General features: G+C 42.1%; 4 protein-coding genes across 5 annotated transcripts; all 4 read left to right on the plus strand.

Annotated features, from left to right (window-relative positions):
* The first annotated feature begins 744 nt into the window (after positions 1-744).
* Positions 745-3,905, plus strand: LOC121626747 (GTPase IMAP family member 7-like). The gene is made up of 2 exons (XM_041965417.1): positions 745-872; positions 1,997-3,905. The coding sequence occupies exons 1-2, from the start codon at positions 866-868 to the stop codon at positions 3,016-3,018; spliced, it is 1,029 nt and encodes a 342-aa protein (XP_041821351.1). The 5' UTR covers positions 745-865; the 3' UTR covers positions 3,019-3,905.
* Positions 3,906-4,801: 896 nt separating this feature from the next.
* Positions 4,802-9,570, plus strand: LOC121626384 (tripartite motif-containing protein 16-like). Its single transcript, XM_041964865.1, has 7 exons — positions 4,802-5,044; positions 6,636-7,010; positions 7,192-7,287; positions 7,402-7,635; positions 8,365-8,521; positions 8,604-8,663; positions 8,766-9,570. Exons 1-7 carry the CDS (start codon positions 4,811-4,813, stop codon positions 9,296-9,298), a joined length of 1,689 nt encoding a protein of 562 aa, XP_041820799.1. The 5' UTR covers positions 4,802-4,810; the 3' UTR covers positions 9,299-9,570.
* Positions 9,571-10,362: 792 nt separating this feature from the next.
* LOC121626379 lies at positions 10,363-16,500 on the plus strand. The gene is made up of 7 exons (XM_041964858.1): positions 10,363-10,617; positions 11,913-12,052; positions 12,204-13,766; positions 13,977-14,210; positions 14,370-14,588; positions 14,935-15,004; positions 15,392-16,500. The coding sequence occupies exons 1-7, from the start codon at positions 10,443-10,445 to the stop codon at positions 16,483-16,485; spliced, it is 3,495 nt and encodes a 1,164-aa protein (XP_041820792.1). The 5' UTR covers positions 10,363-10,442; the 3' UTR covers positions 16,486-16,500.
* A 108-nt stretch (positions 16,501-16,608) lies between these two features.
* LOC121626396 (leukotriene B4 receptor 1-like) lies at positions 16,609-26,998 on the plus strand. Of its 2 annotated transcripts, XM_041964879.1 has the most exons (7): positions 16,609-16,744; positions 18,167-18,301; positions 18,609-21,016; positions 23,897-24,445; positions 25,467-25,667; positions 25,829-25,869; positions 26,755-26,998. In XM_041964879.1, the coding sequence occupies exons 4-7, from the start codon at positions 23,906-23,908 to the stop codon at positions 26,996-26,998; spliced, it is 1,026 nt and encodes a 341-aa protein (XP_041820813.1). In that variant the 5' UTR covers positions 16,609-16,744; positions 18,167-18,301; positions 18,609-21,016; positions 23,897-23,905. The 2 variants fall into 2 exon arrangements, with proteins under 2 accessions (XP_041820813.1, XP_041820814.1); XM_041964880.1 differs by lacking the exons at positions 16,609-16,744; positions 18,167-18,301; positions 18,609-21,016 and adding an exon at positions 21,268-23,649.
* The last annotated feature ends 851 nt before the right edge of the window (positions 26,999-27,849 follow it).

Consider the following 27,849-nt stretch of genomic DNA (forward strand, 5'->3'; position numbering starts at 1 on the left):
AGGTGCACATCCTTCTATCACTGTCACTGTCACTGGTCACATGCTATCGAGAGAGAGATGATGTTCTTAGTAGATTAACTGCAATGCAAATCCAAGAAAACTCGCACAAACTAACAGTGTGGCCAATTTCAGACATCTTTCAAATGATGGTGAAAACGTTTTTGTGTCCCTGAATTATTTCTGTGATCGAAAGAGCTTCTCTTCAGGGAGACATTGTAAAACACATCACATGTTATTCTTTTTTACAACTTTTTAATATTATTTCTAACTGCAAGTAAATCAGTCCATTTCTTAGAACGCCCCTTTCTCGTGTTATACAGCAGTTCTGGAGCTGCTTTATGTTGCAGATGTGTGTCTGTTATTTCCCTGTTCTGCGTATTTCAATAATAACTGAAATACAAATTATGGAATTAAAGTTTCATATTTAGCGTTTTGGACATCTAGTTGCTGGTATGTATTTCATTTGACATTGGCTTTTTCTTTGTCTTTTTCTTCCTTTTCTCCCCATTTATCAGGGCTTGGGACTGGCAATTAGCAAGACACTACAATGTATGGACAGGAGGAGGCCAGCCCTCCGATCAGGAGACCTCCAGCTCTACCTCCTGTGCAACAGCTATCTCTTATGCTACGTTCATGTGTGATTTTTTTTTTGCTTATACTTTCATAGACAGTATCTTGCATAATCAAGGCCTTTATCAGAAACTCTTATGTGATCCTCATTCTACTGTTCAGGCGCAGCCCAAGAACAGGGCGGACTGGCAGAAAATGAAAGTAAAGTCAAACCACAGCAAGAGAACGGGAGGAAAAACATACAGCGAGGCCATCTAGTACTCCGGGTGACTACAGTGATTTCTTTTTTGACAAAATGGACGGTGAGTTAAGTTTGCTTCGCATCAGTGCAGTGGTGGAGGAAGTATTTAGATTCTTTAAAAGCAGCGACACAATGTTGTAAAATCTCATTACAATCTCATTTCATTACGAATAAGTCTTACATTGAAAATGTTACTATGGTAAAGGTTTCTAAAAAACATTATCTAAGTATTGCTTAAAAGTGAAGTGAAATTTTATAATTGAATTATACTTGTTATTATATTTGATGCATGAATGTATAAATACATAACTGAAGGTCAAGTATCTCAAATTTGTACCTAAGTAAAGTACTTGAGTAAATGGACTTGAATTTCACCACTGAATCAGTGTCAGTGCTGAGCGACATGCTGTACATGATTCTGCCGCACAGCACAATTATCTATCCCTCTAAAATTCACTCACTGCCATGAAAGAACTGACATATTGGATGAATTTCCATTAAATCTAGTACAATTCTCCAAGAGGAACCACGTTGATGTTCCCTTAACTTCTCATCTGGCGCCATCATCAGGCCAAACTATTATTTGTTAGTTTCAGACCAAATGCTTTCCAAACAAAGGACTTTCCCATAAGCCTCAACAGTAAAAGGGATGATTTCAAATAATAAATAAGTAAAATAAATAAAAAAGGATCAAACAAAAACTCAAACAAATGAAAAATAATACACATTGTTATATGCATTTGCTTTCCGAAGAGCTAAAAACCAGCAAAATAAATGTCCTTTAACATATGTTTTCCTCTAATTATGACTGCAGAGTAAATGCATACATGAAAGGAAAAACATATAAACATGTGTGTTTTATTTAACTTAATTCATTTGTTTGATTTGTTTTAATTTAGGCATTTAAATCGTCCATACTGCACTTTGTGTTGAGTATTAATCAGCAATTGTTAGCACGCTAGCACACTAAACAAAGGCGGTGACATGATAAAGAGTGCACCTGCTAAACATTCACATGTTAGCATTGCCAATGTGAACATGTCAGCATGCTGATGGCAACTTTTGGCTCAAACAAGACTTGACAATTTTCATTGTTTTGGTTCTGTGATGGAAGTGTCTGTGGCAATAATACGCAAAACACTTTCAGAACCAAAAAACTTAAACAGAGTCATTGCTCTCCTTTAGTGCTGACTTCAAGGAGGATCATCCTGCTGGGGAAAACTGGAGTTGGGAAAAGCAGCCTGGCTAACACCATACTGGGAGAGACATGGTTCACCCCAAACCATTCTCCCAACTCTGGAACAAGTGGATGTCAAGCAAAAACGAAATCTGTCAATGGAGGAAGCATCACTTTGATCGACACTCCTGGTGTCTTTGATTCAGGCAGCTCAGTGGAGGAGGTGAAGAAAGAGATAGCGAGGTGCATCACAGAGTGTGCTCCTGGGCCTCATGCTTTTCTCATTGTGCTTAAAGTGGAGAAATTCACCGAGCAGGAGCAGGCTGTCATCAACAAAATATGCCAATATTTCTCTGAAGATGCTCTGAAATATGCTGCTATTGTCTTCACTCATGGTGACCAGCTCCCGGAAGGGATGAAAATTGAAGAGTATGTTAGTCAGAATAAGAATCTGAGTGACCTGGTGAAGAAGTGTGCCGGTTGGTGCCACGTTGTTGATAATAAATACTGGAAGAACAACAAAGAGGACAATTACAGATGCAACGAGTTCCAGGTGGCGGAGCTGCTGAACACACTGGACAAGATGGCCGAGGTAAACCAAGGAAGCTGCTACACCAATGAGATGCTACAAGCAGTGAAGAGAGAAATTCAGAGGGCGGAAGAGCTCATTGGACAGTCATCAGGAAATATGGCACAGGAAGAGATCAGAAAACAGGCTAGAACTAGTGTTGTTAACAAATTACTGATCACATCAGCAGGTGTTGCAACAGGTGCATTGTTAGGAGCTTTGCTTGGTGTGGCAAAGATGATTATGTCAACTGTTAGGAATCTTCAGGACCTTTCAGACTTTTCAGTAGCAGCAGGAGGAAGAGCAACAGTGGCATCCACTGCACAAAGTGAGGGAGTAAAGGGTGGCCTGATAGGATTTAAAGCATCTGAAGAAGCAGAAAGTCCAGTGGAAGCCATGCAGATGGCAGCGGAGGCTGTCTGGAGGCAATCTGGGGTTGCACCAGGTCAGAACAACAAATAAAGCCTCTGCGATAAAAAGAGTGGAGCAGAAAGTTTGAGAATGTTTTTACAAAAAACATATAAATCATGTTAAAACCAACTGGAAGCATTAGGCTGCTTGTTTTACGGATGGATGAGGCATGTAAATCATCAACTTAACTGGAGTCAGGGTTATAATAATTTCTGCCAATAGAGAATATCAGTGTGATTAATGTTCTACCGCTACAGGGTAAATAATTAGCATACTTTTAAGAAATTAATGATGACGACATGTTATTCAATTTAGAATAAAATAGAATAATCTATGACTGTTGTTTCCTTTACACTTGTAATGACTTTGAGATGCTGAATAATAGTCCTGTTTTCATTAGTTTGATTCTTTATGGAGTTTTTCCATTTTTGTTCTGAGTCATTCAACAATAGCTGTGTGTTGTGTGGTGAAGTTTTTTTTTCCAGTCTCTCTCTTTTAGTGCCAGATTTAATAAATTCAAGGCTTTCACTTTTGAAACACCCCTTAGGTAAATCAAGCTTAATTATGTATGGGAAAGATAAAGGACATTTATTATCATATTGTGATGACTGATTTTTACATGATTTAACTCTTTACTTTACACTTATCCATGACTTTTGGATAATCTGTTGAAGTCTCTGTTTTGTTGTGCTACAAAACATTCAATATACAATTTGAGGTTTTAAAAATTTCCATTGACCAAATTGAGTTTTAGTCACAATTTGAGAGGTTTTCAAAGATTGCAGCCCGTTCATAAATATTCTGAGAACACGTGATATCACACAGGCCACAAGGACATGCATAGAATATCCAATATTGCCCTCTTCGGTTCATTTCATGCAAGTCTTGGAATAGCATGTGTGTCTGTCATTTCCCTTTTCTGCATATTTCAATAAAGTTATTGTAAAAAATGAGTAAAAAGATTTTAGAAGATATGGATATATATATATATATATATATATATATATATATATATATATATATATATATATATATATATATATATATATATATATAGCAGCTGTTTTAGTTTTAGCTAGGTGTATCTGCTAGATTTAGTTGAGTCTAGGTATGTCTAGTTTACTGCTCTTTTTTACTTAGCTGGCCAAAACTAAATCTAGCTAGTTTATTGCTAGTTATATCTGGTTTTAACAAGCAACAAGCTAGCTATATACACCAAGCTATAGCTAAATGTAGCTAGTTTATTAAACTAGCAATTGCCAGATACACCTAGCTAAAACTAAATCTTGCTAGTTTATACGTAAGTAAAACTAACAATAAGCCTCACATATGTAGCCTTAACTAAATATAGCTAGTTTACATGTAGTTATAACTAGCAATAAACTAGCTAGATTTAGTTGAGTCTAGGTATATCTAGTTTCTTCCTAGTTTTAGTTAGGTGTAAACTAGCAATAAACTAGCTGGTTAAGTTTTAGCTAGGTGTATCTAGCTATTTTATTGCTAGTTTACAACTAGTTATAACTAGCTAGATTTAGTTGAGTCTAGGTAGCCTATGTCTAGTGTACTGCTCATTTTTACTTAGCTAGCTAAATCTACAGCTAGCTAGTTTATTGCTACTTTACACCTGGCAGCAAAGTGATAAACTACCTAAATACGGTTAAAACTAACATATACTGGCAACTGAGTTGAAGGTGTTTTTTTCAAGACACATACACAGCTTGTCTGCTGTGACACTGTTGGCGGGGCTCTGTTCCTGAAAGCCCCGCCTCAGAAGGAAGAAGCACCGTGTAAACCCTGCCCATGAAGAGAAACGAAACTTAGCGAGTCACGGAAACTCATCAAAATGGCTGAGCAGCAGCAGGAATGTGCCGTCGGCTTGGACCAGAATCAGTTCTGCTGTTCGGTATGTTTGGACCTGCTAAAAGAGCCCGTCACCATTCCCTGTGGACACAATTACTGCAAGGGCTGTATTAAGGGATGCTGGGACCAGGAAGAGAAGGGGGAGCACAGCTGCCCTCAGTGCAGGGAGACCTTCAACCCGAGGCCCGTTTTAAGGAGGAACAACGTCCTGGCTGAGGTGATGGCGTGGTGTCTGAGTGGTGCGAGAAACCGGGGACAGGTTGTTGGAGTATATGTAGCAGTTGTAGATACTTGCATGGCTGGTCATTCAGTGTGGTCCATTGAAAGCCAAATACATGACGAATTTAATGATAACTTATTTAAAATTGTTATTATTCTCACAATGCTGAACTAATTAATACTGTGGTGGCACAATTTTTGACGACATCTGACAAATTGCAGTATGTTATGACATGTTTGAAGAGGCAATTAAGTGGAATTCATAATTAGAGCTCAGATTAGATTTTTGAATGTGACACCATGTGGCCATAAGCATTTCACTGAGGCCATAACCACACCTGAAATAAGCAAAATTGTGTTCATATCTTTCATGTGCACCTTTTTTTCATATCTTTCATGTGCACCTCCATTACTATACAAACTGAGTTTTTACTTTAAATAATTTGCATATACTTTTTAAACCATCCTACCAACAAATGTGTTTGTTTTTAACACAACATAATGTTTGGCTGTAATTGGTGGAGTATTCCACCAGTAACAGGATGAAGCTTCAGGGCATTCAATCGTTCTCAACTGGACTTTGTCAGTTTGTCTTGGAAGACGTTTCGCCTCTCATTCGAGTAGGCTTCATCATTTCATGCGCACCAGACCAGATAGGACAGCTCTAGTCTAATGAAATGGTGTTCGGTTCAAGTATTCACCCTCTAAGTGAGGCCAACCCCCAAAACCAAGGATCGTATCACTCTATTGTGAGGCAAACAATCCCCCATTAAGGCGGGGTAGGGTGCAACCTTGGGTGTCAACGACAGTCGTCTGCCTCGTTAGTGTGCCATTCTTGTCATTGGGAGGCTCCTTGAGCCATGTGTGAATGGCTTCGTTGTTTATTTTCAGAGGCTAAGTTTTTGAATCTCTTTGGGAGAGATGAAAAGACAGCATTGTATGTGGGAGATAGGTGGTGTCTCAGACCTCCCCCTCTGTTCAGAGACGTTTTTTCAACCAGATTATGCACATTTTTATCCTCAAAGGAGTGTGCTTCCTCCTTGGGGTACAGGTAAACAGCTGAGTCTAGACCTTAGAAGAGTTAGCCCTTCTGTGTTGTGCCATGCGTCTGCTCAGTGGCTGTTTTGTTTCCCCAATATACAAGTCTGTGCATTCCTCACTGCACTGGACTGCATACACCAGATTGTTCTTCTGAGGGTGAGGTGTCCGGTCTTTGGGGTGCACCAGCCTTTGTCTGAGAGTGTTCCCAGGTTTGAAATGTACCGGGGTGTTGTGTTTGTTAAATTCGCCTCAGTTTCTCTGATACACCAGACACATATGGAATGACGATGTTATGCCACCTGTCTCTCTTTTCTTCCTCTATCACCCTGTTCTTTTCCTGAAGCTTACAATGACCTGGATGAATGAAAATATTCACAGGCAGTAACAGGATGCATTTAAATGGCTGTTAGTAATTAGCAAATCCGATTCAGAGGATTGTGCAGTCCTTGTAGATGCAAGCTGTCTCTGAATGAATTCTGTTCTCATGCTTATTGTGTAATGTAGGTCATGAAAGTATTTCTCACCCCCTTCCTTTCTATCACCCACAGGTTGTGGAGAAGCTGAAGAAGACCAACCCCCAGCAGGCTGCTCCCCCTGCTGCTGTGGCCTGTGCCGGCCCAGCGGATGTTGCCTGTGATTTCTGCTGCGGGACCAAACCCAAGAAAGCCACGATGTCCTGCCTGACGTGTTTGGCATCTTACTGTCCTGCTCACCTCAAGCCTCACCACAGTGTCCCTGTGCTGAAGAGGCACCAGCTGGTCTCGGCCACAGTCCCGCTGCAGGAGAAGATGTGCACCAAGCACAACAAGCTGATGGAGGTCTACTGCCAGACAGACAAGCAGTGTGTCTGCTATCTGTGCATTATAGATGAGCACAAGAGCCACCGTACGGTGTCAGCTGCAGCAGAGAGGGCTGTGGAACAGGTACAACCCCGATTCCCAAACGCTTTGGATGCTGTATGAACCATAAATACAAACAGAATGCAATCACTTGCAAATGAAATGTGCTTACTGACAGCATATGTATATATATATATAACTATTATTATTTTCCCAAAACTGTTCACAATGAAGAATTTGCTGTGGCACCAACAATTTCTTTCAGGAACAGCTGATTGTGAGTCAAAAGAAAGTCCAGGAGAAGTTCAAGGAGCGAGAGAATGATCTGAATAAACTGGTCCAGGCTATGAAGGATTTCAAGGTATGGAAATTAGACTTCAGTATTTGATCCTGTGTCTGTCTTGACCACTCCTGAAGTCTGAACTTTTCCACAGAGAGCATGATTTAAAAAGAAAAATGTTCTTTGTTTGAGCAGAGTTGTTGCCAGACTGCAGCGGGGACCAGTGATAAGATCTTTGATGAGCTGATCTCCTCCATGAAGAAAAAACGCACTTTAGCGAGGCAGCTAATGAAAGCCCAGGAGAAGACTGCCATCGGTCAGGCTGAGGAGATGCAGCTGCAGCTGGAGGAGCAGATCGCCATGCTGAAGACGAGAGACACTGAACTGGAACAGCTTTCTCATGTGGACGACCACATCCATTTCATTAAGGTACCAGACAGTGCCTGTGCAGTGCTGGTGTGGAGCGTCTGTGTCTGTCTTCAGAGTATTTTCTTCACTTTGTATAATTTAAGTGTTGTGCCAACAGTCCAAACTCAAAACATGCAAAACTCAGCAACAGATCAGAGCTGAATGTACTGCCCAAGAGTGACACCTACTGGCCAAAGTGCAACACATAGAAATAAAGATAGACAGATAGACAGACAGACAGACATACTTTATTTATCCCAAGCTGGGAAATTGCGCAGCAGCAGCATTACACACAGTGAAATAAGTGAAAAATTCTGAAATAAGACTATAAAGAGCAAACTATACATAATAAAATATCAAAATAGCAAGCAGTAAAAAGGTTATATACATAATAATAAAATAGCAAAATAGTAAACAGTAGTACTGAAAAAGTATTGCACAAAAAAGAATATCTACATCTATGGTAGACACTGACAAAAAAAAAATCCTAAAAACCACTGGACATGAATAAAAACATAATGACCACGCTGGAATATCAAGTTTGGTATTGTTACAACCTAATTGAAAGGTTACTGGTGATGTATTCTTTGGACAAAAAAGTTTGCCAAATGAGGTAAAAGTGCAAAAATGCAAATATTTTTCAGTAAAACTGACATTAACTGAAGTGCATTGCATGTTTTTATGTACAGTAAATATTGTACTAGTGCCTATTTTCTCTGCTCTTTATTTTGTTTTTATTTCTGCCCTCAGAGTTTCCAGTCCCTCTCCACCTCCTGTCTGGACTTGCCTCCCGCTCCTGTTGTTCGTCCTCAGCGGTCCTTCAAAAATCTGACTGACTGCTTGTCTAAGATGAGGGATGACGTAGAAAGCCTCCTGAATGACGCGCGGCCCAGGATCTCCGCCACAGGTACCTGAGTGAGATCTAAACATCCAGAGCAATGTAGTGTTTTCATGTCCAGTGGTTTTTAGAATTTTTTTTTTCTTGTCAGTGTCTACCCTAGATGTGGTGCCGCCACCTGTGCCAAAGACCAGGGACGAGTTTTTACGCTGTGAGTAAAACATTTAGTTCCACAATATACCAGTGCATTAATAAGTACAAAATCTTAAAGGCTGATGTTAATAGATTTTTTCCTGCTTTGCTCTTCTGTCAGATTGCTGTCCTCTGACGCTGGATCAGAAGTCAGTCTCCGGGCATCTGTCCATTTCTCAAGAACACCGCCGGGTGACGAATACCTATAGGTCAACTTACAATTCTTATTATGGACAATACCAAAGTTTTACGAACATCAACCAGGTCTTGTGTAGTGAGGGTTTGTCAGAGCGATGTTACTGGGAGGTCACATTTTCTGGAAGGACCTGGTCTGTGGCAGTGTCACACAAAGACTTAGGCGGCTCGCAGTTTGGAAATAATAACAGGTCATGGAGGTTAGACTGCTCCACTAATGGTTACTCTTTCCAACACAATTCAGCGAGCAGAACAGTGCCGGGCCCTCAATCCTCCACGATCGGAGTGTACCTGGATTATAAATCAGGCACTCTGTCCTTTTATAGCATCTCTGACACGATGACTCTGCTTCACAAAGAATGCACCGCATTCACTGAGCCTCTCCATCCTGGCCTTATGCTGACGGATGTGTCTCGATCAGGGGAAGGAGGTTATGCAGAACTAGTCAAGTTATGGTGATAAAGGTTATATTTGGGTGTTGTTTTTTTTGTGATCAGGCTGTAATTGGCATCCCAGTGTAACTGAATACTTTACTCAACGCTCTGATGTAAATGTTGTGAAGAAAATCATAGAAAATAGTTCCAATTTTAGATTACCTGAAGTTCATGAACACCTGTATCCCTGTATATAGGCTATTCCCGCTATTTCCTGTTGCCTGGATACACAACACTTGTCATGATGCATGTTTTTGGATAATAAAGTTGCTTCTGTGTGATTAAAGATGGCATGGATTGAAATATTTGCTGTTTCTGCACTCTTCTTTAACGAGATGTTGATTAGATTTTTAAAAATCGCTCATATAAAGATAAGGAAGAAACAAATGTTGTGCTGGGAAGTAGCAGGTTTGACATGACAGGTCATAGCTGTGAATGATGGTATGTTCAGCAGGCCTCCAGACCCTGGTGGTGCTACACCCAGTCTAATGTCCTGCCTTTAACTCTTGGAAGCATAAATCAGGAGCTACTTTGGTTTAATTCAATGGATTTTCATATTTCATATACTTTTAACACCACACGACTCCTCCTAAATCCCAGCACATTTGAGTTTCTGTGACTGAGCATTCATTAGTGTTTACTCATAAGAGGTGTGGCAGGCAGCTGCACCTGTCTGAGGCGTGGCACACACATAACATGCTGTATATTAAAACGTTTTGAGGGACAAAATGAAGCCTTTTTCCTTCATGGCACAGCCTACAGGACACATAAAACATGAATATTTCCTGATTTGGGGTAGCCCTAATAACAATGCTTGATGGTGTTGTCCTTATCTGTTTGTGGGAGTTGGTTATTTATTATTATTATTAACAGCAGTTTACATCAGTTGACTTTGTAGAACCCAAAAATGAGGAAGTCAATGCAAATGTCAACAAAACAAACAGGCTAGAGTGATTTTATTTTATTTTTCATGAAATTATTTTTATTGTCTTTAATACTTGCAGGAGTCGTGCCGTCAGTGTGTGACATGCATGGTGCAGCTGCGGGTATAACCCCGCTTGGTTAGGTTTCGTTTTCGGTTCCAGGCACGAAGCTCCTGCGGCTGCGCTCCCAAACTCGGACGCTTCGCGGTTCGGTTCACGGAGCCATCCGGTCACAAGAGCAAAATCATGGGTGATAACTACCGATATCCCGTTTTCTTCGAGTGTCCCGGCCTGCTCGAGGGGCAGATGAAGAAAATGGAAAAGTATTTCCGTATTCGCCGCAAATCAGGCGGAGGGGAGTGCGGACCTCTGAGGCGCGAGGGTGAGAAAACCTTCAGCGTGGCTTTTAAACACCAGAGAGGTATGTCCTAAAGCAGCGTACATCACTGATCAGATCATGTCTTCAGTAATTATATATGTCAAATATATTCTCTTGTAATGTTGGTTTAAAAAGCGCCCTGAGTGAAAGTAACACACGGGTGGGGTCAAAAGTAACACAGCGGTATGACATGAATTGTTTATGTCACTGCTGTGTTTAGAAAAAATGTCTCACTGTGGTCTTGGTAACATGTAATCGCAAACATGTGCTTTATCTTGATTACAAAAGTTACCTCACATTTTCAGCTTGATTAAACGTTTTCCAACAACAGTGTGGGCAGAGAATTAAAAGTATAATTTTTTGAATGGAGTTTGGTGTGGAGTTCTATTCAAATAGAGAGGCTATACAGGGATTGCAGCTCCTTACCCTGACTCCTGGCATGTTATTTCGGTGCAATATGATATGCACATTTCAATAATTACTATAACACACACAGTGTGGCTGCCTTAGTGACTAGGTGAAAGAGATGCAGGTTGTTACTGTAGAGGGACAAATATCTGCCAGATCTGACTCCCAACAGCTCAGCCTGATTTGATTCCATACTGAAAAACTCTGAACTGGTAAATCAGAATGTGTTAAAGTACTAAATAGTCTGTCAGCTGATCATAAGTATGACACACAAAACAATAAACATAACTTGTCATAAAAAAGACTGCTCGGAATTAATTTACCTGCTGTGATCCTAAACAGCTTTTCAGGTAAAACACACAAGTATGACGCATCTTTCATAATACGTCACTTTAATACCAGCTCGACTCTATTTTTCAGATTTTCACTCATGTTCCCTTAATGAACACAATGGGAGGCCCCAACTGAGGAGATCCCACAGATTCATTGGGAAGTTTGTGATTGGATCCTAAACAGAGAAATCCTAAAGTTTCACTTTCCAGGGAAAGTGGAACTCATGTCAGTGCTATTTCTTCAAGTAGCTGAATGTTTTTAATAATCTTCACCCACATGTATTGGAAAAAGCAAGAATCCAGCAAGAATCCACTGCAAGTTATGTTGTTATATATTGTATAATATATTTTATATCATATTGCAATATTATTACTGATGCTTTAACACTCGGTTGCATTTAATGTTACAGCCAGTGGAAATAACCACATTATGTACTGCTGGACAGTTTATTCTATAGCACAGTCTCATATTTTATACATTCATTTTTTTTAATCTTAATATGTAAATTAAAAATTAGACACAGTCTGTGGTTTATGTATGAAGAGCAGCAATTCCCTTATTTCAAACTCACACTAATGTCAGTTTTTCTGTCTTAGATCAGCAGGCAGTCCTGCAGAGATCTGAGCATGTTGTGGATGGTGTGCGGTTCAACGTACGAGGCAGCCTAAATCCTCACACCTCCTCCTCTCCCATCACGCCCTCCCCAGGAAACCAGGATTTTACATCTCCAGTGAAGGCTAGCACAAAATAGTTATATAAAGCCAGTGAGGCTGTGTCATCATAAACGCTGTACATTCATGAATATTGTGGTTAAATGATGTGAAGAACTTTGTTTGTTTTAATGGGAAGAAAACTGAGACAAGTTTGGAAATGTCTTTTCAACACAGAGCCCACGGTCCATTCCTGCCTCAACACCTCCTCCAAGTGGTGAAGAATATGAACTACAGCTCGATTCCTACCTCCTTCATTACTTTAAGGAATGCTCAAAGGCTGGAAAGAAACTAGAGAAGGAACTCGCCTCTGTGGCCTGCTCTACCCAGCTTTACCCAGAGGAGGGGAGGCTTTTAGTCCGGAGTTTAGCTCAACCTGGTGCTGGAGATGAAGTCCAAAACTGGAAAGCCAGGGTAGACAAACTCTTTGATGGTTACATATGCCACTATGAGGTGGACCCTCTCAAAATTAGAACTTTGCTTCAGTCTTACATCTCTCGTCAGACCGAGGATGAGGTGAGGATGTACATTGAGGCTGGGATGGTTGTTGTGGTTGGGGAATGTCCTCAGGTGACAGCCACATTGATAGATGTAGAGGACAGCTTAGGTTTAAGTGAGAGGCAAAACTGTACCCGTAGACTGGGCGAAGCCAAGCTCCGTCTCCTCTGGAAAGAGATAGAGCGCAGTTTGGGAGGAGATTTTCCAGGAGTGGAGGTGACGCAGGGAGATGTAGGATTAGAAGGTTCTGTTGAGATTTGTAAGGTTGAAGACTGGATCTCTGATAAGGAGAATTCAGTTTTAGAAAGGAAAGTTTCTGACATGAGCCCACATGTTTTGGCCTTCTTAAAGAAGGTTAATGCAGGACCAGGGGTGCTAGGTGCCCTTTTAGGGGTTGGTGACAAGGTGGAAATAGAGTTACGAAACACAGAGTTACATATCTTCAGCCTCTCTGCTGATGATCTGGATGACACAGAAAAAAAGCTGCAAGAAAAATTCAAGGAAATCGACAATGAAGTGAGTGAAGCTCTGAGTGAAGCGAACACAACAGTTGGCAGTTGCAGCCGTCGTGACAGGATCCAGGTGCTTGTGTGTCAGGGTGACATCACCGAACAGCATGCTGACGCCCTGGTGAACGATGCCAATGAAGATCTGGACCACAGTGGAGGTATCGCTGCAGCACTGAGCAGAGCAGGTGGTCCTGAAGTGCAGAGTGAGAGCAACACCTTAGTGAGGTATTATGGGAAAATTCCTATAGGCGATGTGGTAGCGACCACAGGGGGGAACTTAAACTGCAAGAAACTGCTGCATGCTGTTGGCCCTGTAGGTGGAAAAGTGGACGGCAGAGAAAGGATCTTACTCGTAAAAGCAGTCCAGTCTGCTCTAAATTTATCAGAAATCATGAAGTTTCAGTCCATAGCCATTCCTTGTATCAGCTCAGGGACGTCCGGTTTTCCTGTCACTGTGTGCTCCGAGGCCATTGCAACTGCTGTTAATGAGTTTGGCAGTCAGGGAGGGCGCAGTCTGAGCAGAATCATCCTGATTGATAACAGAGCAGATGTAGTGATGGCCATGCATGAGGCATGTCACAGGCTTCTCCAAGGCATAAGCAACGGAAACGGTGCAGCAAGTCATTTGGAGATCCAGATGGATGCATCCGCCCAACTAAAAGGAGTCGGTGCTGGAGCTCCTGGAGATGGTGTCCGTCTCGAGATCGTTCATGGAACCATTGAGACCCAGCTGGTGAGAAACCTTTCAGAGATTTTAAGAAAATGTATCAAACGTGTTCAGGCTAGATCTTATCTTGTCTCAGTTATATTGAAGGATAAGAACAATTCAGAGTGACTAGTATTGACTAGATTACATTTCTTATTTATTTCTTACTGTGTGTGTCACCTGATTTGAACTGTTTTAAGTGTTCAACTCCCACCACATCTCCTGTTCTCCTCCCAGGTGGATGCTGTGGTATTGCCCATGGTCGGCCACTATCCTCTCTCGACCCCTGTCGGAAACACTTTGTTCAAGATGGTCGGACCTCAGCTGACCTCAAGGTTCGGAGAGGAGGCAGGAGGAGAAATGCCTGGTGACGCAGTCCTTGTGGAGGGCTTGCCTCGACTTCCATCTAATGCAGTGTTCTTCCTCAACCTTGTTCCCTTTGATGATGACCAAGATGGAACTGCAGTCCAGGTGAAAAAGTGGAGAAGTGTTTTCACTTGTGTCCTCACATCTTGTGTCTGTCTGTGAGAAGACTTTGTCAGCAGTTGTGTTCTCTGCTGCTTCTCTACACCACAATACAATGTTTTCCATGTCCAGCCTTAAAAATAATTAAATTCTGACCTTTTCCAGGTTCTAAAATTGTCCATCAACAACGTCCTAACCTCTTGTGAGAATAGAGGGTTCAGGTCTGTTGCTGTCCCTGCACTTGGGGCTGTTCTGGATTTTCCTGACAGCGTGGTGGCCAGGGTGCTGCTGGAGGAAGTTCATGCGTTCGAACAGAACCGAGACAGCAGAACACCACTGCTGGTCTGCGTCGTCATCCACCCCAATGACGAAGAGACTAGTGAGGTAATGGAAAATGCATTGTACCATATACACTGACTGTACACATTGAAACTCTGGAATGTTCAAGTTGCACAAAATATAGTGACCTATAGAAAATCTATCTTTTCCAAATTCTTCAGTCACCTGACTGCCCTGTATGAAATAACACTGTTTTACAAATGTCTAGTTATACAAAATGGTTACTGCCTTAAATGTAAATCTCAAGACTGATTATTGTTGAAGCAATTAAGCAGTATAATCAGTTGTAATTTAAAACCGTTGGACAAGAAACAGCAGCATGCATTTCCTGTGCATCAGGTGAGCATATACTGGAATTGGTATTAAATCGTACATATACTTTCCTCTGCAGGCCTTCAAGTCTGCCGAGGAAGCGTTCCAACTGAAAGGATTCACAAAAGATGTTCACCAACCAGACCAAGGTGGGTATAGATATTATAGGACAGCAAAGAATTTGAAATCAGTTCCACGGCACCCATTTTTCATGTTCCTATTAAGTGGATTTTTTAGTTATCTACACTCAAACGTGTTTGATGTGGCTATAATACAGTAAAGACAGTAGTATAGAAAAGTGTATTTTGTGTTTGTGTTGAATCACTCACTCAGGCAAATTAGCCATTCACATTTCCCCCTCTGGACCTAACATCATTGTATTAATTTGGGAAATATTAGCATGGAAATGTTTTCATTAAAGAGTGCTTCTGGTTAGCCAACAAGCATGAGAAAACTACTGTTAAAAGTTAACAGAAAGAAAGCAAACAAACAAGAGAAAATGTACAAACGTACTTAACAGAGTCATTCTCTTCCAGCGTCAACCACAAAAAGGATTGTCCTGCTGGGAAAAACTGGAGCTGGGAAAAGCAACCTAGCTAACACCTTACTGGGCGAGACGTTATTCTCCACAAACCATTCTCCCAACTCTGGGACAAGAGGATGCCAAGCAAAACCCAAATCCGTCAATGGAAGGAACATCACTTTGATCGACACCCCTGGTTTCTTTGACTCGGGCAGGGCTGAGGAGGATGTGAAGAAAGAGATAGTGAGGTGTATCACAGAGTGCGCTCCTGGGCCTCATGCTTTTCTCATTGTGCTTAAAGTGGAGAAATTCACCGAGCAGGAGCAGGCTGTCATCGACAAGATATGCCAATATTTCTCTGAAGATGCTCTGAAATATGCTGCTATCGTCTTCACTCATGGTGACCAGCTCCCGGAAGGGATGAAAATTGAGGAGTTTGTCAGTCAGAATCAGAACCTGAGCGATCTGGTGAAGAAGTGCGGAGGTCGGTGCCACGTCGTGGATAATAAATACTGGGAGGACAACGTGCCGAATGACTACAGGAGCAACCAGTTCCAGCTAAAGGACATACTCAACACAATAGACAAGATGGTGGCGGAAAACAATGGAGACCACTACATCAATAAAATGTTGCAAGCAGTGGAGAAAGAAATACAGACAGAGGAAGAAGAGATAAGACAGTCATCGGGAAATATGCCGGTGGAAGAGATCAGAAAACAGGCGAAAAGCAGGGTGTCTGAGAGGTTTCTGATCCAGCTGGCAGGTACTGCGACAGGAGCGTTGCTGGGATGTTTTTTTGGTGTGGCAGAGATGATCGCACTGGCTCAGCAGAACTCTGCAACACTACTGAAACTTGTGAAAGCAGTGCCAGCAGTCGGAGGTCCAGCCACAGCAGCAATGGGAGGTGCACAACCAGCAGGACTGACTGCTGCCGTGGTGATGGCAGGCGTGTCTACAGTCGGCTCGGCCACGGTGGGAGGAGTAATAGGTGGCGCTGTTGGACTCGATGCAGCTGAGGGAGCGCAAACACCATGGGAGGCAGCGCAGAGGGCAGCTGCAGCTGTCATGAGGAGAAGTGGAGGTGGAAAAAAGATTTTAAAACCGTGAAAACATGATATCAGGCATCAGTCTTCATCTGGAGTCGAACGTTGACACACACTCTGCTGTTAGCTGTTTGTGTCAGCAGCAGTAGCCGCTAAATGCTCCAGTATGTTCACCAGCCAGCAGAACTTGTAGCGTACGATGGGATGACCGGCTGCCTGCAAAGGCTAGTTTTTCGGGCCAGAAAACCAAAACAGTGGGGTTAAAGAAGATGAACGGACTCCACAGAGCAGAAGGAAACTGCAGAGTCGGGCGATGCGTCTTTGTGGGTTTGACACTTTTGCTTCACACATTGTCACTATAAAAAGTTGTTTTTAACCAAAGGGAAGAAGAACCACTACAGAATGAAAACAAGACAAGCAGTAACACTGAAAAAGGTGGCTCCAGATCTGTGTTTTTATTGATTTTTAAATCTCAGTAAAGTGGCCATCATTATATGCTGGGAATCTTTAAAATAAATTCATATGACACATGATGAAAGCAGTTCACAGGGTTTCTGTAATTCTGTACACTTTAATTAACCTCAAGATGTTGGATGATGATTATTTTTTTTCCCCACTGATCTGTTTTTTTTTCTATTTTATCATTTATTTGTATCTATTTTTTAACAACAGAAGCATTAAATCAAATTTTCTCTTTTGTCCGTTTTGTTTGATTATGGTTGCTGCATGGCATGACAAATTGTTAACTTACACTGCACCTGCAAGCTCCGACCAGTAGGGGGTTCCCCAAAGCAAGTTTTGTACAGAGATGGCAGAGGTCAAATTATGGTACTTCTTTGTATGCATAGATAGGGCGTTTGTGTTAAAGCTGCCTCTGAAAACTTGGGTGTTTGTTGGGTATTTGGAGATGCAGGGTACTCAGAGGCAGATATGCAGTATACTGTACCTCAGTCACAAAGGTATTATTTGATTTAGTGGAATACCAGCTTCTCGTTCAAGATTTATGCATCACTATTAGTGCAGCCATGCTTACATTGATACAGTTAAGTTGAATTGTGTTGTCCTACATGTAGATTGTGTGTGAAATAAAGGTTTTAACTAAATGCACTATTTTTTGTATTTCAGACCTAAAGTCAAACCTCACGGATTTTTTTTATTTTTTTATTTTTTAATTCATAGCCTTTGCCCTGTTAGGGACATATAAAGTCACACTGAATTGAATCAAAAATAATTTTATGGGAATGTTCAAAATGATATGACACTTGAATAGTCCCCAGTTTGCACCACAGACTGACTCTTGATAACCCTAATGATATCACTATCGACCTGATCAGGATTATTCTCTCAGGTCATTTCAGAGCTGCAGAGGACTGTGTACAACTGTTAATACAGGTGAATCAGCACTAACCATGGTTAACTGATATGGATGTGTGGAATTGGTGTGTTTCCCTTTAACACAGTGTCTCTGAACACACAGGTGATCTTAATTACAGAGGGTGGACGTTGAACCTCACACTGCTCTATTTAGCTCCACCTCTCCTGGTCAGAGCAGAGTCACTTCTATTTTTTCCCCTCAGTTTATTAGAAAGTAAACCTTCACATTTGCCTTTTCATGCAGATTAAATGACATGAAAATGTCTGTACAGAAATGCTAAAGAGCGTAGTATGATCCAGGATGATCAGACTGGATGTGCTTTCCGATTAGAGCTAAGTCACTGACCGCTCAGTTTTCCCATCATCCCCAGCTTGTGGAGAAGCTGCAGAAGACCAGCCCCTAGCAGGCTGCTCCCTCTGCTGCTCTGGCCTGTGCCGGCCCAGGAGGCGTTGCCTGTGATTTCTGCTGTGGGACCAAACCCAACAAAGCCACTGCGTCCAGCCTGGTGTGTTTGGCATCTTACTGTCCTGCTCACCTCGAGCCTCACCACAGTGTCCCTGTGTCTCAGCCTCAGTCCCACTGCAGGAGAAGATGTGTACCTGTAGCTGGCTAACAGTGCCATCTACTGGCCAAAAGAGACAGATGCAACAGATGTTGTTGCCCTGTGAGGGATCAGTTAGATTTTTCATAGAAAGTCAAAGAGTCAATCAGAATATTTTCATTAACAGCTGGCAATGTGTAACTAAAACAAAGCCCCCAAAAGACACTATATCATCTTTAATGACTCACTTTTCTGTCTTGTTCCTCCTCAGATTTTCCAGTCTCTGAACTTCCTGTGACTCTCCACCCTTTTCACCCGGTGCTGCTCCTCTGCGGTCCTTCAGAGATGTGACTGACTGTCAATTAGAGACTGTCCTTAGGGATGCATGGCCCAGGATCTCTGCCACGGGTAACATACGGAAACACACAAATCCCGACTCGCAGAATGGCTCCATTCATGTCTGCCGGTGTTTAAGTCACAAAAGAAGACGACAGTGTCGGGACCTTGCTCCAGCAGGATTGGAGTGTATCTGGATTACAGAGCGAGCACTCTGTGTTTTTATCATGTCTCATACCCGATTGTTCTGCTCCACAAAGTCCACGTTCACCAGGCCTCTTTATCCCAGGCTTGGGCTGGAGTATGAATGGTATGATGTTGGAGTGTTTGCACAGCTGGTCAAGTTATGGCAGTAAAGGTAACAGCGATTTGGAGTTTTTTCTGTGAAATCCGACCTAGGGGATTTTTGTCAGTGCCAAAAAACTAAAAATAAATAGATAAAATTACTGCAGCTACAAGAAAAAAGATAAAGATGGAAGAACAAAAGAAAAAAAGTTCTACTTCTTAATTCTCTTGAAATGTTTTGCACACAAAAACTTTTGCATTGTAGCTTGAAATGTTAAGCTTCCTGTGTTGACTGCTTGACTGGTGGGTTAGGGCTTTGTAACAGACTGATATATTGGCTTTAGACAATTGGTATCAGTGTGTTTGTGTGGATCAAATGTAATGAAGGAGGGAAGGTAACAGAGCCTTAAAGCCGCGATAAAGCCTGCCTTACCTTCAATGAAGTAAATCCGCACAGTTCCACTCTGTATGTCTGTTGTCTTGAGAGAAGGCTTTGTTTGCTTTCTGTTGGTGGTTGAGAACGACATAAGACTAAAGGCTTATCCAGAGGGTTTTCATCCCTGGCAAGAAAAAACGGCAACCTGCAAGTTATTGCAAGCGCTGAAGTTGGTTTTGAAGATGTGGAAATTTTGCCTGGAACAAGGTCAAACCTTCGTGAACCACATGAATCAGATATCAGCATGTCTTGATTATAAAACGCATTCTGATCGGTTGGATTGTGCTTGTGCTTTCTAATATCAGCCCAACATTGACCCAGTCATCTTGTAGCAAGAGGGTCCTGAGTCTAAAGTCCCTCTGCTGTCCTCTAGTGGATTAGTGAGCCTATTACATGCTTTTCTGTGCTTTTGATCTGGACCTTCTTTTTCATGGACTGAATTTGGCTCCTTTGTTTCACAGAGGTGGAAATGTTATATTATATTTCAGGCAATAGAGCGTAACAGCTTAGGAAAGGTCTATTTTTGTTTCGACATGAGTGTGCAGTGTGCAGAGAACTGGTTTTCCCAGTTCCGTGTACAGAACTGAGGCCTTTTTGGGATGAACTGGAGAGCCAACTGTGAGCCCACACCATCCTCCCCAAGAACATGGCAGTGCACTGTAGACGACCCATATTTAGATATGCTGTTAAGCAACCTCTAGTGGGTGTAGTAATTATGACGGGAGCAAAGGAGGAAGTCACGTGGTGTAGCATCAAGAGCGACTAAGTCCGTGTAGGGAGGAGGCCACTGTTCGCGTCCCATGTCAAACCAAAAGTCAACGTTGACTAATTTCTAACCAACATACTTATCCCAGCCCGAACCACAAACCTTAAAGCTAATCAAGTATTTCCAGAGTCTAAACTACATGATAAAGTCCAGTCGCTGGTACTCTTCAACAGTCAAATATGTCCTTTCGGGAGCCATCGCCAAACAACTTTGTCGTTCAGGTATGGGGACGCGTTACTGAGCCTGGCCTGACGCTCTCCTGGCTGAATGGGCGCTCGCAGCCAGGCTCCTCCTGTCTAAAACTGAGATTCATGCCATGTGGTTTTCAAATGACGTCTTCAGCAAACACACATGGGTAGACCCATGTGGGTGTCCACATACTTTTGGCCATGTAGTGCAATTAGATTTTTATGGATTACATTTAAGATATCTATCTTTTGAAATATCAGCTACCACTTTGATTCATTAGGCGGTGAACAGACTTTGGTTTGCGAATCTGTTTGCGCTTCATGCGAACCAACCCTTCAGGACGACGCCGCACAGATGGAATTCCTCGCTCGCCGTTTGAGGATGTTGACAGGCAGCCAGGGCAGAGGCCTGCCAGGTAACGGGGGACACACCTTCCCCTTCTCAAAGCGCTGCATGTTACTGCAAGCATGAAATATCAATCAATGGAGAGCGACAGAGCGAGAGAGAGAGAGAGAGAGAGAGAGAGAGTGGGTGGGGGGAAGACGTGGGAAGACGAAAGTGTTAAAAGAAAAGGAGGAAAATATAACATTTGCAACAGATTCAGACTCCTTTTCCAGCTCTGGGTGTCTCTTCTTTCTCCTGTTGGGATTTTACAGCCGATGAACCGGTGAGTCTTTTTTTTCCATTTTCCTGCCTCTCATTCATGAGTCTGTGTTGGTTTCTGCCAGTGACAACGCTGTGGTCACACCTGCCAACAAATCACTGCAGTCAGCTGTAGCTGCTGCTACCGCTGGGAGAGAAACCAGAAACTTTTGTTGTCTTGTTCAGGATTTGCAGGAGATCTTTTCCTGCTGTTTGTTTTAGAGAATATAAAGTGTGGGGTTTTTTTTGACACCACTTTCAATTTGACAGCTGTGGTTTGTGCAACTAAATCTGCGCTGTGCTCTGAATCCATTTGTACAGTTTGTGCATTTACGATGCGTGTCTGTAGGTGGAACAGGTGTGTTTTCAGTAAGTATGTGCGTGAGTCACAGCGCACACAAACACACCTTTTGAGTCAGTCAGGTTTTACGGTCTGCGATGCGGTGGCTTGTTTTACAAGGAGCTGTTTGTACAAAGGGAAGGAGGCGAGCTGTAATTTTCTGTATTGTGAGAAAACAAAAGGTTTAAAAACAAAAGACTGCCACTCACAAGAGGAATGGGGACAGAAAAGACTCGGCATGACGGTGACACCAGCTAGCTGGTTATAGTCAGCGTAGTGTCACATTGTTGGCTCATTGCACAATGGGTCGCATTGCTGCCGCTTTGATGCCACTGTCGATGTGGTTTGACCGGCTTTCGGTAAACACTGAGGCCATGTGGTCACATTTCTTTGTGTCGCTCTTCTTCTGAAACCTGGAGATGTTGAAATGCTTTTATCCAGCACTATTTGATCTAAAAAACCTGTTGCAGGTACATCTGCGGTGGAAGAAAAGATTTTTAAATTACAACACAAGCATAAAAATTAGGGCCCGTTTTTTCAGAAAAATATGCATTTTTACCTATGTATTGCTGTCAGTATTCTTAATCATGGGCTAAAAATGAATTCACTTTAAATTATCTGTCATTCAGTGCAAACTAAGTGCCAAATACTTACCTATATTTATATTTTAAAGCAATAAGAGTTTCTAAGGTCCCACCCACTTACATGCCAAACAATTAAACGCCTAAAGCGTCCTCTTTAATTGACAACATGAGCAGGAGCAGCACTAAAACCAGGTGACTCAGAGCCTGCGCCTGTACTATCGCCTTGTGTGCATCGGCTTACCGCTACAGCCAATTACACACTTATTTACACTGCAATAATCCATAATTACAGCACAAGTTGCTGAGATATATCGAACAGGTTTGGCTGGTGGATGTGAGAGTGAATATTTGATAATATGCACACTGGCACTGCACAGTTTGAGCGGTGGCAGCAAAGGGCGTGCTCTGACGCTAATAGCAAAGACATGTCGAACAAGTGACAACATGTCACTTTTTAAAACATTTTTCCACTAACATGAAGTCGCTATAGTAAATACGTTGCCTGGCCTATAGGATCCATACGAGAGCATTATCTGTTGTATGACCTCTATAGCGTATCTCTAACAATTGACTGCTGACAGCTTCTTCTGAAACATTCAGAGAGGCATTCAGTTTTTTTGTAGTCATACAAAGCGTATCTAGATTTTAAAGCGCTGCTACTGGTCTGCAAATCTCTTAAAGAATAAGGCTGCTGATATTTTGCAAATCCTCTAAAAAGAACACAACCAACGATGTGTTAGTCTGTCTCTCAATACGTCTCTAATTGCCCAGTCGGTCTGTTGCGCACATCCTCAAGCCCACGTGATTCTATTAATAAAGAGATAAAACGGAACAAATAGCTCACAATTATATAATATCACTTATAAATATGCAAGCAAATTTCTTGATACATCTGTACTCTATATTTTTATGAAACGTCACTCAAACACGAGTAAAAAGTTCATGTGTTGGGGGCTATTTTCAGCCGCGGATGGATACGCATTTGATGTGTTAGTGAGTAAACATGGTCAGGGACGGCGTTTCACTCAAAATAAATTCCAGCGTACGTGTTCAAGATGAAGGAACGCGTCACCCAGCGCAACTGTGCGGTTCACTGATGTGTTTTTGATATTTTTTCAAAGTCTGATATGCTTGAAAAATATAAACCCCTTCCGGTCTTTGATCTTAACAGCACTCATTTCACAGCCATTGCATGAATCTGCAGCCACAGCAGCCTCCACTCTGTTAGGGAGGCTTTGCTCAAAGCACACTTTGTGCAACAGACTGTCAGACGTGCATTATTAGAAATATGCACTCACATATATTATATAAATGGGTTTGATTTTGTGCATTTTGATGCATAAATGCAGTGGAGTGAAGGTAACATAAAATGAAAATACTCATTTTCTTGAAGTGCAAGGCTGACATAAAAGTCTGTTATTTTTGGTGTGCTCATATTTTATTTCATGTTATCTCAATTGATTATGATAACATGATACTGTTTGTTTAAAGCACTTTAAATTGCTTCTGTGTTTGAATGGCGCTGCAACCTGAGACCGAATCATTGCCCAAACACTGACACCAGCGCAGTGACTGTTGCTCTCCACTCGTGTCTGGTCTCGTCCTTCAGGAATTAAGACTCCCCGTTAAAACCTGTTGCACTTGCGCCACACTCCCACGCTTTCCTGAAGAAAGGCATACTTGCGTTTTCACACTGAGGCCTGTGCCAGATAAAACATGGAGTAGGAGTCAGAGGTGAGGCTATTTATTAGTCAGAAACTCTCTAAAAGCCAATAAGTAATTCAGTAGGTGTGTCAGGACAGAAATGGCGCCATGTTCTAGTTGTTTTGTTTTTTTTTAAACTGCCACGGACACTTTTAGATTTGCTTTGTTCGCGTTAATGCAATGGAGGTTTTTTTTTTTATTTATTTATTCTATGCTCCTTAAAGGGTGTAAATAAATGTCCTGAGTCAAACGCTAACCAGTAATATCTCTTGAGCAGGTGACAAGGATGGCATATATTAATGCATCCTCCAGTGCAGGTAATGAGACCATTGTGGATAACCCGACTGGCACCACTATGGGCGCCCTCATCCTGAGCTTCGTCTTCCTACTGGGCTTCCCTGGAAACCTCTTCATCATCTGGAGCATCATGGCACGCGCCCGAAAGCAGTCCGTCACCACCCTCCTCATCCTCAACCTAGCTTTCGCTGACGGCTCCCTGATGGCTCTCACCCCGTTCTTCATCGTCTACCTGGTTTTGAAGAAGTGGGTGTTTGGGAAGGTGATGTGCAAGGTCCTCTTCTACCTGTGTCTGCTCAACATGTACGCCTCCATCCAGCTCATCATGCTCATGAGCGTCTACAGGCTGGTGGCGGTGCTGTGGCCGCAGCGCCTCAGCCTTATCACTGGCCGGAGGACGGTGTTGCGGGTGCTGGCGGTGGTGTGGGTGCTGGTGATGGTCGCCTCGGTTCCTGCAATGATCTTCAGGAAAGTGGAGCATAGGAGAAACACTTTGGTGTGCGATTCATTCCATGACGAAAACAGTCACGTGAGTGCACCAAAACCTGATTATCTTCACATGATCAGTCACAATTAACAGCTCCACCAAGGCTGCACAATCCTCTGAATCTGTTGACTAATAATAGGTGGGCACGTACAGTATGTATTCATTTGGAGTGTAAATTAAAAAATGGCACCAAGAATTTGGCTGCCATTATTGGCAAAACAGTAGGCAGTGGACAGACGTGTTAGCTTGGCGCAGGGCGGAAGCTGTTAGCCTAGCTCAGTGAGACTCTGGGTCATATGCGTCATGAGTCATGGTGTGAATTGTTTTGTAGGTACAATGCGTAAGATATGAGTATCTGACACTCCAAACAAGTAGGTGGCAGCATATCGCTCGACTAACCACTGACTGCTTCTCACCGTACTCTTTGCTGCAGCTATCTATGACTGTGGCTACTAGCTGCTGTCAGCTAGTTAGCTAGGACAGTTAGCCATGCAGCTAGCGGCCCTTGCTTGGACCACTAATTCTAATTCAGAAGACATACGGCTGACTTTTTCACATTCAGTTTTTCTGTTTAATAAGAAAAACAGGAGTAAGAATATTTCCTGAGATTATTTTGTTTATTTATTAGACAAAAAAGATCTTAAAAGGGAGCTAGCGAATTGTAGCTAACTAGCCGCTTGCATACATCTCCCAGCTGAAATTACTGGGGGGGTTGAATGCGGTTTAATTATTTACCTTCTGTTAATATAGTTCATTTTTTAATGTCTTAAACTAATCTTACACACTGCACCTTTGAACTGCCTGGTCAGGACAGCACTGTAAAGCCCTTTTCAGACAAGATGTATATGTAATATATATTGTATATGTAATAATACATAAGATTGAGTCCATGAATCTTATAGTAATGGCTTGTTCCATTTCCTGGGAGGTGAGAAAGGAGGCCTTGGTTTGAACTTCTCTTTATCGCTCTCCCGGTTTTGAAACATGCAACCTCATTTCATATAGTGCACAACATAATTAAATCCTATTTTTGCTCTTTTCTCATCTCATCTTCCCTGCACAGGTGGTCCTCCAGTACACGCTGGAGCTTGTGTTGGGCTTTTTAATTCCCTACGGGGTCATTGTAGTCAGCTACATATGCATCTTACGGCGGATCCGCAAGACCAAGTTCGGCCGCCGCATTCGTAGCGAGAAGCTCATCCTGGCCATCGTCTTGACCTTCTGCCTGTTTTGGTTGCCTTACCACATCATCAACATGGTGCAAGTATGTCACACATCCTGTTACGAGTAACACATTCTTTCGAGTGCTGCAGTCTAACGTATTCAGCATGCATTCAGGTGTGATATTATTTCTAGAACTGTGAAGAGATGCTGATCATTACATTTTTCAATGTTATTAACTAAGTTGTTTCGTCTTGTTCTCAGGTTACATGGGCCTTGTGTCCACCCGGTTCAATGAAACAATTGTAAGTGATGACGCAACATTTTGCATGCATCTTATTTTGATAGCTAATGCAAACACAAACCAATCATCACCGCTATCATCCTCTACATGGTCTGCACTTGGAAAGGAATGAGTCCGGAGTGTTTGAATAGAGAGATTCATAATGGCAGACGGTTCACTCAACATTTCAGAAAATATACCTATATGCTGTTTTTCTGAGAGTGAGATTAAAAGATATCGCTCTTGGGTGCATGTGTTAAGTAGCCAGGCGGCCAGTAGCTTAGCTTAGCATTAGTCGAAACCACTATTTCCTTGACTTTCTTCAAGGTTCAAAAATACAGCTATGAGCAACGTACAGCTCACTAATTAATATATTTTACATTTTTTAAACTGTATACAAGTAGCAATGTACAAACAATAATTTGTGTTTTTACAGAGAGTCGCGTTGTGTGATTTTATAAAATCGTAAAAGTCCTGCACACATGGATAAATTATTGTTCTCTAAAAGTATTTACACCCCCCCAACAGTGCTTTAATTGGTGAGCTTTAGAAGTGCTACTAGGTGTATCTTGTAACTTTAGATAGAGCCAGCTATTTCCACCTGTTTCCAGTCTTTATGCTAACTAAGCTAATCTTCTTCTGGCTCTTGTTCAAAACCTTGTTCAAAAAGTGGTATTTATCCTTCACCTTACTCTCAGAAAGTGAATTGTAGCTCACATAATGTTAAACTGTTTCTCTAAACTTCATTCAGTTTGCAGACTGTCACACAAATGATGGCTTGGGGGCTAAAGAAAGTAATACATTTTGCATATTCTGTGATCCTTTTGTGTAAATTGATAAAAATCACACAAGTTAAAAATGTAATTTGTGTCTAATTAAATGCTCTGCTCACTTCTCCGCCCACCAGGTTGGATAAAATATGGCACAGGAGCCGTGCTGTCACCTCCTCCATAGCCTTCATCAGCAGCTGTGCCAACCCGGTGCTGTACTTCTTCGCAGGGAAGTCTTACATCCGGAGGGAGGGGCTGGCGTTCATGGCCCGCTTGTTTGAGGGCACGGGGCTGGACTCAGCTAACAGGAAGAGCCGACAAAACAGCCAGAACAGCCGCGACAAAGACAAAGACGCAGATGCCGTCATGCTAAAGGAATAAAGCTCTAATGTTAAACCGGTGAAGAATGGTAAGTAGGGTTCACAAGGTGCAGTTGGCTTGAAGCTGGTGTGAAAATCAAACCACTCCGGCCTTCAAATCTCCGTCCAGCCACAAAAACATCTAAAATTTACAACAAAAAATAAGGGTTCATCATGCAGAGCTGGTTCCTGCCAATGAGAAAAGATTCAGCAGCCTGACTGAATCAGATGCTGCTTAACATGATTCTTCCCTAAACATGAGACTGCCACGAACTTTGAAAAGGATGGGCCTGATCCAGGAGCAGCTTGCCAGCTTGATGTATCCCAAAGTGACATTGTTGTGTTTGGGATGGTGCTTAAACCACACAACGACATCAGACTTGTATATTTGATGATATGTGAGTCTCGCTCTGCTCTGAACTTTTTCACGAGGAAAAAACTGCGGAGTGTTATCCAGGACGTTCACACTCTTCATCACCGCAAAGACCCCGTTTGACTCAACACAAACCCCTCATGTTTACTGCATGTGTTTACTGTAGATGTGAACATTTTCACTTTTCTGTGCCATTTTGTTTATGAAATGTTTTATCGGTCAAGATGCTTGATGGCACAGACATGTCACAGTGAATATTGTTATGCGTCGGTGACGGAGTTCAATGGAGATACTTGACTTTCTACAGTATTCACGCTGATGTGTTTGCTTTGTGTGCTTTTGTCTTATGATGCCTGGTTTGTGTTACTGTCTTTAAAGCTGCATATATTGTTTGTTTGTTTGTTTTTTGACCACATAGTGGAGCAGAACATGCTGTAAACACATTTTCTAATGTTTCCGTCACCGCTTAAGTTGTTAGTTTTGGCCAGCTGATGAATGCA

This window comes from Chelmon rostratus, chromosome 23 (assembly GCF_017976325.1).
Source record: "Chelmon rostratus isolate fCheRos1 chromosome 23, fCheRos1.pri, whole genome shotgun sequence".
Lineage (NCBI taxonomy): Eukaryota > Metazoa > Chordata > Actinopteri > Chaetodontiformes > Chaetodontidae > Chelmon > Chelmon rostratus.

What these genes read in the sequence shown, in the direction of transcription:
- LOC121626384 (XM_041964865.1), top strand. Translation starts at nt 4,811, where the DNA reads ATGGCTGAGCAGCAGCAGGAATGTGCCGTCGGCTTGGACCAGAATCAG. An exon ending in ACCACATCCATTTCATTAAG is followed by an intron (nt 7,636 to 8,364) that starts GTACCAGACAGT and finishes TTCTGCCCTCAG; the next exon opens with AGTTTCCAGTCCCTCTCCAC. An exon ending in CAGGGACGAGTTTTTACGCT is followed by an intron (nt 8,664 to 8,765) that starts GTGAGTAAAACA and finishes CTCTTCTGTCAG; the next exon opens with ATTGCTGTCCTCTGACGCTG.
- LOC121626379 (XM_041964858.1), top strand. Translation starts at nt 10,443, where the DNA reads ATGGGTGATAACTACCGATATCCCGTTTTCTTCGAGTGTCCCGGCCTG. An exon ending in GAACCATTGAGACCCAGCTG is followed by an intron (nt 13,767 to 13,976) that starts GTGAGAAACCTT and finishes TTCTCCTCCCAG; the next exon opens with GTGGATGCTGTGGTATTGCC. An exon ending in TGTTCACCAACCAGACCAAG is followed by an intron (nt 15,005 to 15,391) that starts GTGGGTATAGAT and finishes ATTCTCTTCCAG; the next exon opens with CGTCAACCACAAAAAGGATT.
- LOC121626396 (XM_041964879.1), top strand. Translation starts at nt 23,906, where the DNA reads ATGGCATATATTAATGCATCCTCCAGTGCAGGTAATGAGACCATTGTG. An exon ending in TCCATGACGAAAACAGTCAC is followed by an intron (nt 24,446 to 25,466) that starts GTGAGTGCACCA and finishes TTCCCTGCACAG; the next exon opens with GTGGTCCTCCAGTACACGCT. An exon ending in CCCGGTTCAATGAAACAATT is followed by an intron (nt 25,870 to 26,754) that starts GTAAGTGATGAC and finishes TCCGCCCACCAG; the next exon opens with GTTGGATAAAATATGGCACA.